Genomic DNA, 12696 nt, shown 5'->3' on the forward strand with positions numbered 1-12696 from the left:
ACCCCCCCAGCCAGGGTGCAGCACCCAGCACCCTCCTGTGGCTTACCAGCCCCGAGGATGCACCAGGGGAGACCCCGAGCCCCATCCCAGCCTTGCCGGGAAAAAGCAGGTCCTCCAGGGAGGGAGAAGCCGCTGGGGGCAGGGGCAGCAAAGCCCTGAACCGCCCCCCGGGGCAGAGGAAGCCAGTCCAGCTGCCCCCGGGGCAGGACCCAGCCGGCGAGCGGGGTTGGGAGCCTTCTCCTTGAGGAAGCAAAAGGGGGATACATGCAGAAGTATCCGTGTGAAATACATTTATTAGAACAGCTGTAACAAAGCAAATTAAAAAGCAGCATCAGGTGTTTTTGTCCTTGTTTTTTTTTTTTAAACAGGTGAACACGACATCCAGCGTTTAGAGCTGATGTCCTGTCTGAGGGGGACAAAAAAAAGGACCTTGGCAGGATTTACTCCAACTTCATCTAAAACGCCACAACCTGCAAAGGGAGCTGCTGAAGGGCACGGCATGAAGGCGAGGTCAGTTGAGCCCCCAGGAGGGGAAATCAGCTCAGGCCAGTCGAGTTCAGGGATGCTTTAAAATATGCTAAAAAAATCCCACCCTGAATGACACAGGGATACCGATGGAGCTGCCTTTCCTGGTGAGCCTTCCCAAAGCCAGGGCTTTCCAGGGATGGGGGTGTGGGGTCAAAGCTATGCCCGGAGGAGCTGGCAGCAGGCGGGGAAGGACAGGAGCGGGCACAGGACAGACGGACAAGGGCTTGGGCTGGGTTTTCTGAGGAAGGTGCTACGACACGGCGACATTTGCCTTGCAAAACTGAGGGCAGGCGAGCTGCAAGGGGAGCGTGATCACGGAGCTGCCTCCCCCGAGAACCGCCCGCCCGACTGGCTGTGCCTGGGAAAGGCACTCATAAAAGCAGGAGGAGGAAGAAAGTAACGTCACACATGGGGGTGACACCGAAACCCCGGCGTGGGCAGAGTCGGCAGAGCTCTGCCGAGAGCAAACCCGAGGCAGCTTAAAGCTTCGGCAGCAGAAGCCCGGGCAGCTCCGGCAGCGGCACCTCGGCCGTGCTTGGGCAGCAACGGTGCTTGTGTACCAGACCCATCACCAGCCGCTAACGCCGGGAGTCAACCTGCTCTTTGGCAGTTGTCGGCTCTAATTAATAGTGGCGATACATTCCAGCTGAGAAAAGTGGATTGAATTCCTTGAAGTACAGCTTTTTCCCTTGGTGGACATTTACTTGTCTTTTTGGTTAGGGTTTTTTTTGACTGATGAGCATACTAAAAAAAGAAGGCGCGTGGCATGACGGCGTTAGTGAGGATGGTTTACCTCCAGCTTGGCGTCTGATACAACTTCTGGCTTCATTTTATAAATAAGGGGCAGGGAAGGTGGGTGGGGGGAGTATCATTTGTCGCCTGGAGCTATTGTTTGGAGACCTGGGCGGCAACATTTTGGCAAGATTTTGGCCCAAAGCCTCACCTCGGTGATGCCAGGCAGAGGCAGAGCTTATGGATGTCTTGCTTTGTCGGACGGCTCCCAGCTCCTGGGGGCTCCTTCCCGGCGGGTGGAGGGACAACACTTTACTCCCCTTCCTGCCGCTGTCCTCGGGTTTCTTCCACCACCTGCCAAAAACAGAGGGACCGTGTCCTTTGGTGGCACGGAACGAACTGGGAGCTCTTCAGCCACTCTGGGAAGCATCCCGCAGCCAGCCGCGCTGCTGGCGGGGGGCAGGTTGTCCCAGCCCTGGGATGAGCATCCCCCCCCAGCACACGGTGCCATTGCACTCCTACGGACATCCCAGTCCCTCCAGTCACCCCCAAAGACTGGCCTGGGGGGAGGCAGTAAATCCATCCCCCCCACACCATGACCCCCTCCCAGCAGCCCCAAAATGCAGGGCTGCAGCATCAGCCCCCCACGTGCCGAGACCAACCTCAGGCTCGGCTGCAGGAGGAGTAAAGGGGGGCTCCCCTGACCCCCAAATCCCCCCAGCATCTCTGAAATAAGGAGGCGAGGGAGGGAGGAAAGTGGGAGGAAGGTGGAAGGGAGGGAGGTTTCCCTGAGGCAGAGCAGGGCAGGAGGAGAGCGTGACGCGAGTGCAGGTGTGTGTATTTAGCATTGATGTGATGGGTGAAGGACCTGTGGTTTTGCTCCGTGTCTTATTTGTAGCTATTTTGGGGTGAGGTGTAGTAGAAGAGTATGTTTTCACCCAAATCAAACTGTAGCAGCCCTGAGAACTGGCATACTCAGCACACCGAGATGCTTCCCCGGCAGCCGAGCACTTCCCTGCGGTGCTGTCACAGGCAGTGCTCGGGACATCCTCCACCGCACCCCCAAAGCCAGGAAAACTCCCCAGGACGGGGCAGAGTCCCCCCGCGTCCCACGGGGATGCCATCCAGAGGGACCCGGACGAGCTCGAGAAGGGGGGCCCTGTGAACCTGGGGCTCTGGGGAGACCTTGGGGCCCCTTCCAGTACTTACAGGGGGCGTAGAAGAAAGATGGGGACGGACTTTTTAGCAGGGCCTCTTTCAGTAAGACTTTTAAACTAAAAGAGGGGAGATTTAGACTAGATACAAAGAAGAAACTCTTTGCTGTGGGGGTGGTGAGCCCCTGGCCCAGGTTGCCCAGAGAAGCTGTGGCTGCCCCATCCCTGGAGGGGTTCAAGGCCAGGTTGGACGGGGCTTGGAGCAACCTGGGCTGGTGGGAGGTGTCCCTGCCCAGGGCAGGGGGTGCCACTGGGTGGGCTTTAAGGTCCCTTCCCACCCAAACCAGTCCATGGGACTGAGCTGAACTACAGCAGCAGCTCCCAGCAGCTCATCGTGTCTCCCCCAGGGTGGGGACAAAGCCCGTAGCATTCTGCAGGAAGGCAGGCAGATGCTTCTTTGCTATTATAAATTAAATATTCATAAATACCCATTATGAATTTAATATTCATCATTAAATAATAAGGATTTGCAATAGCAGGGAACCAGCTAATGGCAGTGAGTTACCAAGGTGTCCCTGGCTTGTGTGCTCTGGGTGGTGCACTGCCTTTTCATCGTCTTCTCCTTCTGCATATTCCTGTGATCTGGAAATAAAGGAAAGGCCAAGTCACTCTTGGGTTTCCAACAACGCCCCGGCAATTCGGGCCGCACCCTGCCTTTCATGGGGCGGGTGAAGAAAAGCTGTCAGCAGAGAGCAATGGAGATGGGAGCTTTGGGCTGGGCAGAGTCTCTGTGTGTCCAAAACCTTTGGCCGTATGGAGTCGGTGCGGTATTTCCTGTGTTTCAGACTTGCCAATGCTCTGTCCGCTCTGGGAAAGCCCGAGAGTCCCCGTTCAATCCTCTCCTCGAGGGCATCCTCCCCTCAACACGCTGTTGTCCCTCCTTCTAGCCAGTTCCCCGAGATGCTACCTGTGATCCCGAAGGCTGAGCCAGCGCTTTCAGGAAGCCCGCTGGGATGGCTAGCCGGTCCTTGAGACCGGGCCACCAGAGAGCCTGTGCCGGGGGGGAGGCCAGACACAATTGCTGATCATGGCTAAAGGTGATTCGTGTGGTGAGACCACAGAAACCAGAACTTTCAAAGCAGAAGCTAGTAAACCCACAGTAGACACGTAGAAATCACCTCCCTGATCTCTTCCCTCCCACCCCGGAGCTCGCTCTGAAAGTCCCACCTCACTGGGATGACTGGTCAGCTGCTCTCCTGACTAAGATGACTTATTCTCATCTGAAGATGTTCTCAGACCTATTTCTGCCTGTTTATCAGATAGTTTTCTCCTCCCAAAGCTTGCCGTAGCTGAGGTTCTTTTGACCAGGGTATGGCTATTGCTAGGGAAGACCACAGTAGGACATTCTGGAGGAGAAACTCGCTTTCCTTGAGCATCCGTGGACAAAGCAGAGGTGCTGGCAAGGACCGCAGGCAGGGACCGGTGCCTACTGTGGCTTTCCTAAAAGGATGGACACCAGAGTTGGGTCCTCAGCTGATTTGGACAGTCCAGCTCTTGAAAAGTCTGGCTTTTGTCTGACTGGAAGCATCTTTCCTCGTGCCCGCTGCCAGGGGAGGGTGTGAGAGCTGAGCCTGGGGATTCTCCGGGGCTGAGCAGCTCGTTACGGTTGCTGGAAGGAGACCGCGGGGCGACTTACGCCACAGGAAGAGGAGCAGCAGCGTGATGAGGATGGCTACCACAGCAGAGACACAGCTGGCGGTCAGATCGACGGCTTCCGAGCAGCCTCGCTCTGCCGAGGAGAAAGGGAGAACTTGTCAGCAGTTGCTCCTCTGGCCAACACCCCCTTTGAACATTCAGACGCCATGAATTTAATCCAGGGACTTCCTATGCGAGAGAGAGGGGGGATCCCTGTGTTTCAAATCATGGAGCCACTGGGGCAAACCTTGCTTTGCCACCTGAGAGCTACGACCTCCCCGCTCAGCGCGAAGCTGCCGCCACCACGTCAACTACAAGGTTTCTTGAAGAAGCAGCCATGCAAAGCCACCTAAGGACTCTCTGTGCCCTGAGTGAAGCCAAGCCCCCCCAGATACCCCACCGCTCCCCAGAAGAAAGGCGAGCAAGAGCACGAGCGGTGCAAACCCGGGCCACCCCTTACCATGGAGCTGCTGGGTATTGTGGAGCAAGAGGGTGGCGAACAACAAGTTGACGATCAGTGTTGTGGGGGTTGTGGAGTTCCGGATAACACGGTGCCCTGGGGGAGGGAAAAATTGGTGATGGATGAGAGGAAAACGCGTAAGGAATGCCAGCTGGCATGCGGAGGAGACGGGCTTCTGGGAGGGTGGTCAACATGTGGACAACGTCTCTGGACGTGCGCCACAGCAGCATGCCGAGCCGCCGCTCCCTCCCGGGAGTGAAAACCTAAGGAGTTTCCTCCTGGGCTCCCCTCAGGCCTTTTTCACCAGAGGTTTAGCCCATAAACAGCAACTTACACGCTTTGCTTTTGAAGGGGATGAGAGCTGCTGGTCTCCACACCGCTGCCGCCGCCGCCTGGGCGGTTCCTATCGCCGCAGCAAAGAAGAACAGCCCAAGCAAGACGAAGGCAGCAGAAAGACCTGCGGGAGCAGAAGCAAACCAGGAGGTAAGATGGAAACCAGTGGAGGTCTGAGAACAAGGCAAGGGAAGTCGGCTGGTGGTGGCCCTGCGCCCAACGGCTGCGTCTGGGAGTGCAGGATCCATCACCCCCTGCAACGGGGCTGTGCAGCGGGAGCAGGGCTGCGGCCAAGAAGGGTCCCCATGGCCTGGGGATGGGTCTGGAAGCGGGACTGGCTTGGCGCTGCTGGCCAGGGGACCGTATCCTACAGCCGAGAACGGCTCCTGTCCTGGAAGTTGGGAGCAAGCGATATCTATTATAAACGTACACACAGGCAGCATCCTTTCAACAGAGAATGGGGAGATGACCCGCGTGTTTCAGAGGGGGTTCCTTTGGGCTTGTTTGCCTCAACGTCTGCTTGCAGACACGCTGCTGTGTGCAGCGAAGAGCCCCCGTGGCATGACAGACAGGGAGCCTCAGCCCGGGGCAGGGAAGAACTGGCTACAGAGCGCTTTTAGAACAGCCGAGCTCTGTGTTCGTCACCCATGGTGCCTTAAGGTCTGGTGGGAGTGGTTTCTGAACCGCTTTTTAACTTCTGAGAAGTCCTGGAGAAGGGGGAGTGGTGCCTGAAGAGCGCAAAGGGACAGATGTAGGCCTTCGGTTTCAGAAGAGCAGAGAAAGAGGAGCCTGCGGGCTACCAAGCAGTGAAGTCTAACTTCAGTTTCTGCAAGTCAAATACCACTACATCAAAGACGCTACTGCAAAGACCTGGAGGAAAAAGAAAGATGAGACACTGAAGCCATCAAGAACAAAGCAGGTTAAATGAATCCTACCTTCTTCCTGCATCCAGATGATGGAGGCGGCAAGCAGGAGGAGAGAGGAGACACACAGCAGTCCGTGGGTGAACAGAGTTACCTGTTTCAGTGCTTCCGTTCCTGGGAAAAAAGTCAAACATGCTGAGCACCACACAAACAGGATGGGTGCAGCCTGCCAAGGGAAGATAAACAACAAGCACAGGTTTTCTTTGTAAAGAATTGAAGCCCTGAGGCTTAGAAACCCTGAAGAACTGGTGAACTTTCAAGGGCTTTGTTTGACTTCAGGATGAACCAGGAGAAACCAGCCACATTTGGGGCTGTTCCACACTGAACCAGGCACCAGTTCCACCTAGTGAGGCACTTCGCAATGCTTCTGCCCCAGTTTTTGCCTCCTGTAATGACCTGACAAGTGCTGGATTTCCTCTGGAGACCCATTTCATGGGGGAAAGCCCACACGGCACAAGCTCCTGCCCCAAGCAGCAGGCATGCAGAGCTCCTCAGGAGGGATTACCCCCACAGGCAAGTCCTCACGCCCCAGCCTGCACGTGTCCCCCGTGTTAGTGCCGAGAGACAAACACACGTGGGAGAACGTTCCTGCTGTAGGGCTTCACCTCTGCTCTCCAGGTGGTCTCTGTTACTCTGGGAATCATTCCTGGTGGGTAGAAGGCAGCACTAGCAGGTTACAAAGACGGTGTGGGAGGACTTTCTGTTGCCTACGTCTTTAGGTTTGTTTTCTGCTAATCACTGTATAATGTTGCTACAGAAGCACCCACGGTAGCCTGTGTGCTCCTGGGGCATGGATCCAATGTCACGACTCAAACACCAGCGTGCTTGGTCACCAAAACCCATGAGACGTGACCTTTGGCCACGGGAAGGCTCTTCCCATGCAGCCTGCGTGTCCTGCACTCTCTATTTCTTCCCAGGGATGCCTGAGGAATGGGAAAGGAATGACTCGTACGCTCGGTACTGTGATATTTCTGGCTCCATCTCCCACAAAGCCCTCTGGGATTAGCTGCTTCTAAGGAGTTTTATTTCCTAGGCAAGCCACAGAGGCATAAGAAGAAATGCACGAGCTGAGCACATTTCCCCCTGCTACCGAAGCGAATTAGGACGACGGGAGAAGGAACTTGGCTGAGGCTTTCTGCCACCCGCCCTGCCCACGGTGGGGAGAGAAGGGGTGGGTGTGGGGGCCGGGGTGCAGTCCTGGCACTCACCGAACCTCTGCTCCCTCAGCTGCCAGAGCAGGACAACGAAGCCGATGGTGGGGAAGGCGACGAACATCAGCGTGACAACAGCCAGCCTCCGCACGTGGCGTAGAGGAGGTGTGAGACCTGCAAGGCAGGGCAGGAGGGAAACCCCGCGCTGGGGACAACCCTGAAACACAGAGCGGCAATCCCAGGAAACCGCAAATGCTGGAAAACCCAAGGGACGAGTCCTGGGTCTTCCTTGCTCGGGAAAATGGATGAGAGACCATGGTCCACACTGCGGGATGGACCTGCGGCAACACGACAAAGCGCCGGACCTGCCAAGGCAGGGCAAGACTGACCTGTCACCGTCAGGTCCAGGGATGCCTCCTTCCAGCTTATCACGTTGCTGACGTTGCAGGAGTAGGAGCCGCAGTCCGACTTCTCGCCATTCCTTATCTGCAGCACGGTGTCTTTTTCAGAGAGCAGATAGCACTTTTCGGGGGGAAGGGGGTGTCCGTCCTTCTTCCAGGAGATGGAAGCCACCGTTCCCTCTGGCACCACGCAGACCAGCTCGATGGGCGAACCTGCCACCTTCGAACTGCACTGGAGCTCAGGCTGGGGCACAGGCTCTGAAAAGCAGAGAGCAGCGTGGCAGCGCTCCCAGGAGCACGAGAACTGCCTTGCTTTGGACCTGAAAACTGGCCGACATGCAAGCACACCGAGCCCCTTGGGGAGAGAGCAGGCCCTTCCCTTCTGATTTACACCCTAGGCCAGCTTGGAGAGAGAGAAGTTACTGCAGGAGCAGGACAACATCCACCAAGTTCAACGTAGAAAGCAGATGTCCCCATCCCTGCCACCACGCCACCCCTAGGATGGACACTGCCAACCCCTGGAGATCAGGCATGGCACCCTGGGCTCAGGGACACCGATCCAAAAGAGCAGCGAGCTGGGATTACGCTGGGAAGTGATGGCAGAGACTTTCCGGACACTGTGTGCCATGGGGCGTCCCAGGGGAAGAGGGCTCTTCCCACACAGCAGTGGCTGTGGAAGTAAAGGAGAGGTCAAAGAAGTCATGAAGTTCAGCCAAAGGGCAGCAACATGGGACTCTGCTGCTCATTACCACAGCGTTTGTTTTGCCCATCACATGTCAGCAGAAACTCCTTCTCCTGAAGGAATTTTATGCCATACTCTTGTGGCTGTTCATGACAAAACAACTAGATAAAAGTTAAGGCAGAAGGTGTTCCCGTTCCCCATTTCTATCACTCCAGGATGAAGGCACCATGCAGCCTGATGTCCCAACCAGGAACTCAAGCCACAGTCAGACTCAGTTGCAAAAAAAACCCTCTGGCATTTCCCAACAACTCCTTTAGGGCTTCCAGGCTGTGTCTTTCAAGGCAGTGATGAAATCCAAAACCCTCCTCTAGTTGGAGACTCGCTGCTCCAGCTGGATGTACATAAACGCCACGGGATTCATCCCAGGGTCCTGAGACAGCTGGCTGATGTTATCGCAGGAACTCTCTCCATTATTTTCCAATGGTCTCGGGAATCTGGAGAGGCCGAGTCAACTGGAAGCTGGCAAATATTGTCCCAGTTTTCAAGAAGGATGAGAAGGAAGACCCCAGTAATTAATTACAGGCCTGTCAGTCTTGGTGCCTGGTAAAATTATGGAGAAGGTTATTCTGGGAGTAACTGAAAATCACTTGAGAGACAACACAGTTGTTGGTCGTAGCCAACATGGGTTCACGAGGGGAAAGGCCTACTTAGCTAACTTAATTTCCTTTTATGACAAGGACCAAGGGAAGCCAGTAAATGTGTTTTTTTGATTTTATCAGTTTTTGATACTGTCTCTCACAGCATCCTTCTGTGGTGGAGGTCACAGCACACTGCTGGACAAGTCCATAATACGCTGGGTGAGCAACTGGCTGACGGGTCAGGCTCAAAGGGTTATAGTAAATGGGGTGACATCAGGCTGGCGGCGGGTCACCAGTGGGGTTCCCCAGGGCTCAATTTTAGGGCCAGTGCTCTTTAATGTTTTTATAAATGATCTGGATGCGGGAGTCGAATTAATTAAGTTGGCTGATGATACTAAACTAGGAGGAGCTGTGGAGTCCCTTGAGGGCAGAGAGACCTTGCAGAGGTCTGGAGAGACCAGAGAGCTGGGCAATCACCAACCGTATGAAATTCAACAAGAGCAAGTGCCAGGTTCTCCACGTGGGATGGGGTAATCTTGGTTATACGTACAAACTGGGCGATGACAGGCTGGAGAGCAGCCCCATGGAAAGAGATGTGGCGGTTGGGTTGATGGCAAGTTGAAGAGGAGTCAACACTGTGCCCTGGCAGCCAACCGTGTCCTAGGGCGCATCAAGCACAGCACGGTGAGCCGGTGGAGGGAGGTGATTGTCCCGCTCGACACTGCACTGGTGTGGCCTCACCTCGAGTTCTCTGTGCAGTTTTGGGGGCCTCAATAGAAGAAGGACATCAAACCATTAGAGCGTGTCCTGGGGAGGGTGACCAAGATGGTGAAAGGCCCCGAGGGCAGGACTTAGGAGGAGCAGCTGAAGTGACTTGGCTTGTTCAGCCTGGAGAAGAGGAGGCTGAGGGGGGGACCTCATCGCAGTCTACAGCTTCCTCAAGGGATGCAGTGGAGAGGGAGGTGCTGCTCCCCTCTCTGGTGACCAGCGATAGGATACGAGGAAATGGAATGAAGCTGCATAAGGGGAAGTTCAGACTGGACGTTAGGAAAAGGTTCCTCACTGAGAGGGTGGTCGGTCCCTGGAACAGGCTCCCCAGGGAAGTGGTCTCGGCACAAGCCTGTCCAGGATCAAGCAGCATCCGGACAATGCTCTTAGTCATATGGTTTAGTGTTAGGTGGTCCTGCGAGGAGCAGGGAGTTGGACTCGATGATCCTTGTGGGTCCCTTCGAACTTGAGAAATTCTGCGATCCTGTCCTGGTTTGAGGTAAAACAGAACCAATTTTCTTTACAGTAATTTTACTTTTCAGCTAAGCCTCTTCTAACCAACTGAACTCTCGGAAATTAATGGCATGTTTTTCAGTGTCGGCTTCTAGCAGAGATAAGATCTGATGTTGATAGTGAACACCGAGGAACGGTGTGCTTACGCTCATGGCTATAACAACCGGGGTCAGCTCGCTTTGTTGTGTGCCCCGCTGGAGGCTCGGAAAGGGAAGAGCACAGAGCAGAGGACAGGACAGGACAGGACAGGACAGGACCTCTTCCAGGGAGGAGGGGACAGGATAGGGGACCCTGAACTGACCAACAGGGTATTCCATCCCATCTGCATGATGCTCAGTATAAAAGCTGAGGGATCAAAGGGTCAGCCTCTTTCTTCAATGGCAAACGTCCCAGGAGCCCTCTGTTTGTCTGCCTTTGATCCCGATCCAAGTATTCCTCTATCCAGATCCGGAATCCAGTTCCCTTCCATCGCTGAGTCCAGTCTGGGACTTTCCCAGTGCTGCCGGTGACGGGATCGTCATCCTGGGAGCTCCATACTGGCTTTGTATATCTTGTATGTATTTCATTATTTTCTTATTAATATCTCATTCTTTTTATTATCATTATTTTGTTACATTAAAGTAGTTGAGTTTCTTTTCAGCTCGTAAGTCTCTCTCGCTCTCTCTCGTTCTCTCTGCTCTCCTCCGAAGGGAGATGCTCTCTCTTCTCTGGAGGGGAGGGCGGGAACACAGAGCATCTGTGGTTCGCTGCAGTGGCCAGCCCAGCCCGAACCACGGCAGAGTCCACGGCTCTGTCCTTGTTCCCACGGCTCTATCCTGGTTCCCACGGCTCTATCCTGGTTCCCATCGCTTGGACCTGGCTGCCGCACTGACTGGTGAATCTTTGCCTGAGAAAACCACCCTCTCCACACACTTGACTTACGGATAACTTCGAGGAGGGTTGTCCGCGCTTTATCCTGCATCAGATCAACTGTTGCCTTATAGACGCCGCTGTCTGCCTCCCGTAACCTCTGGAGGAGGATGGAGCCGTTCTCCTGGGTAGAACACCACCCTGCCTTGGTAAGCCGCGTAAATGGTCGGAGACTGGTGATCTGCGTAGTACTGCAGGATGAATTCCGGGGTGGTGTTGGTGGTGTTCTTATGTATTCCCACTCGGTGAAGTTCACGTTCCTGATATCCGGCGCGTGCATCAGAACGGAGGATCCTTCAGCTGCCACTCTTCTTTCTGTGACTGCCACCATGGCGGAGGAGCCCTGCAAAACCACCAACAGGTCTGGAAACAGGAGAGATGCCAGAGCAGGATGAGTTAGTTTAAAGCAAAAGCCCAAAGAGCGATATAATCTGCATGTACATCCTATTTATTTTTTTTTTGGCACAAGTTACCAACTGACTTCCTGAAGTGCGTTATCTCAGATATCTGATTTCCTTCCTCCTTTGTCAAGATAAAAACTAACATTTTTATTGGTGTGCTATATAAATGTTTTTAGATGGTTGAGACAATTTCTTGCCCTTTGGAATCAAAATGACGGGAATCTGGACTTTTGGGTGTTTTCTGCACAGGAAGTTGCAGAAAAGTTGCCAACAGGGGCCATAATGAGCGCGGCTTCAGCCCTGGATGGCCAGCTCTTTCCCTCGGCACCTGGAAGGATGAGTGTCGCTTGGAAACAAGCTCTGAAACCCGCTTTGTTGGGACTATGTAGTCCTGTCTGCGAAATAACCGGTGTCTGAGAGCTGACCTTCCTGAACGCAGCGGAAAACCTACAGCCGAGCTGCTTTTTAACACAAAAAGGAATCTGAAGGGGCCTTTACACAAGAGCCTTTGTCATGACAATGTTTTATAGTTTCCCGCCCCGCGAGACAATGGAGCTGATGTGGGGCTCAGTCTGCAAGTGCGACCCTGAAACTCGCCCTCCGGCTCTACAAAACCCTGGCGTGAGAATCCCACCACAGCCCTGCTGGTGTTAACGGGACGTAGCAAGTGGAAAGTCACAAGCGGAAAGTCACATCCGATATCTCCAGCCCCCAAAACCTGCCAGAACCGTCACCCTGGAGCTGCTTTTAGCGGGTCTTAGAGGTTATGCCTGGTTCTGAAGAGAGAACAAGCTACAGGAACAGGGACCTAAAGGAAAGCTGGGCTAAGCGAAGAGGGAAGATGCTGGAGGGGAGGCTCAGAGGCGCAGGGAAGGGTACCGGTGGGCACGCCACCGTCAGGAGCAGAGAAGGGGCTGGAGGGAAGCGATCCTTAGGCATGCGGTGGAGGAGAGGAGGTGGTGGTACCCAGGTGCGGTGATGCCGCGGCACTGGGAGGAAGGAGGCGGCTGCCAGGAGGGCTCCCAACACCGCCGCCACCCCGAGCAGGGTGCACGGAGAGGACGGAGACGCGGCGAGGAGATGCTCTGCGAGGAGGTGTGTGGCCCACGCAAGCCCCACGCAAGCCCCTTTGCATACTCACAGCCTGCCACGGCCACCGGCAGCCAGGCCGGCATGGCAAAGCCCTGCAGGCTCTTTCAAACCAGCCGGAGGGACGAGCTCCCTTCTGCAGCGCCGTGCGCGCGGGGTGGCCGCTCCGGGCATCATGGATGGGCCTGTGAAGGACACCGTGAAAAGCACATTGGCAACTGCCACACAGGGGTGGGAAGGCGAAGGGTGCTCCGATGGAGGAGCCCCCGACCATCTCCGTGTGTCATCCTGGGAGCTCGATACTGGCGTTGTATACCTT

General features: G+C 55.0%; 1 protein-coding gene across 4 annotated transcripts in view; it reads right to left on the reverse strand.

The window, feature by feature from the left end:
* Nucleotides 1-275: 275 nt before the first annotated feature.
* Nucleotides 276-12696, reverse strand: part of LOC134520461 (vascular endothelial growth factor receptor 2-like) — a 15939-nt gene continuing 3518 nt past the window's right edge. For 3 of the 4 annotated variants that reach the window (XM_063345835.1, XM_063345837.1, XM_063345836.1), the window contains 10 exons: nucleotides 12430-12562; nucleotides 10900-11250; nucleotides 7366-7635; nucleotides 7034-7150; nucleotides 5838-5939; nucleotides 4904-5026; nucleotides 4570-4665; nucleotides 4111-4203; nucleotides 2980-3056; nucleotides 276-1614 (listed from right to left, as the gene is read on the reverse strand). In XM_063345835.1, coding sequence (XP_063201905.1) covers nucleotides 1573-1614; nucleotides 2980-3056; nucleotides 4111-4203; nucleotides 4570-4665; nucleotides 4904-5026; nucleotides 5838-5939; nucleotides 7034-7150; nucleotides 7366-7635; nucleotides 10900-11250; nucleotides 12430-12463 — 1305 coding nt within the window. In that variant the 5' untranslated portion in view covers nucleotides 12464-12562 and the 3' untranslated portion in view covers nucleotides 276-1572. The remainder of the gene's footprint in view (nucleotides 1615-2979; nucleotides 3057-4110; nucleotides 4204-4569; nucleotides 4666-4903; nucleotides 5027-5837; nucleotides 5940-7033; nucleotides 7151-7365; nucleotides 7636-10899; nucleotides 11251-12429; nucleotides 12563-12696) is intronic. The other variant, XM_063345834.1, reaches the window with a different exon arrangement.

This window comes from Chroicocephalus ridibundus, chromosome 9, assembly GCF_963924245.1.
Source record: "Chroicocephalus ridibundus chromosome 9, bChrRid1.1, whole genome shotgun sequence".
NCBI classification, from domain to species: Eukaryota; Metazoa; Chordata; class Aves; order Charadriiformes; family Laridae; genus Chroicocephalus; species Chroicocephalus ridibundus.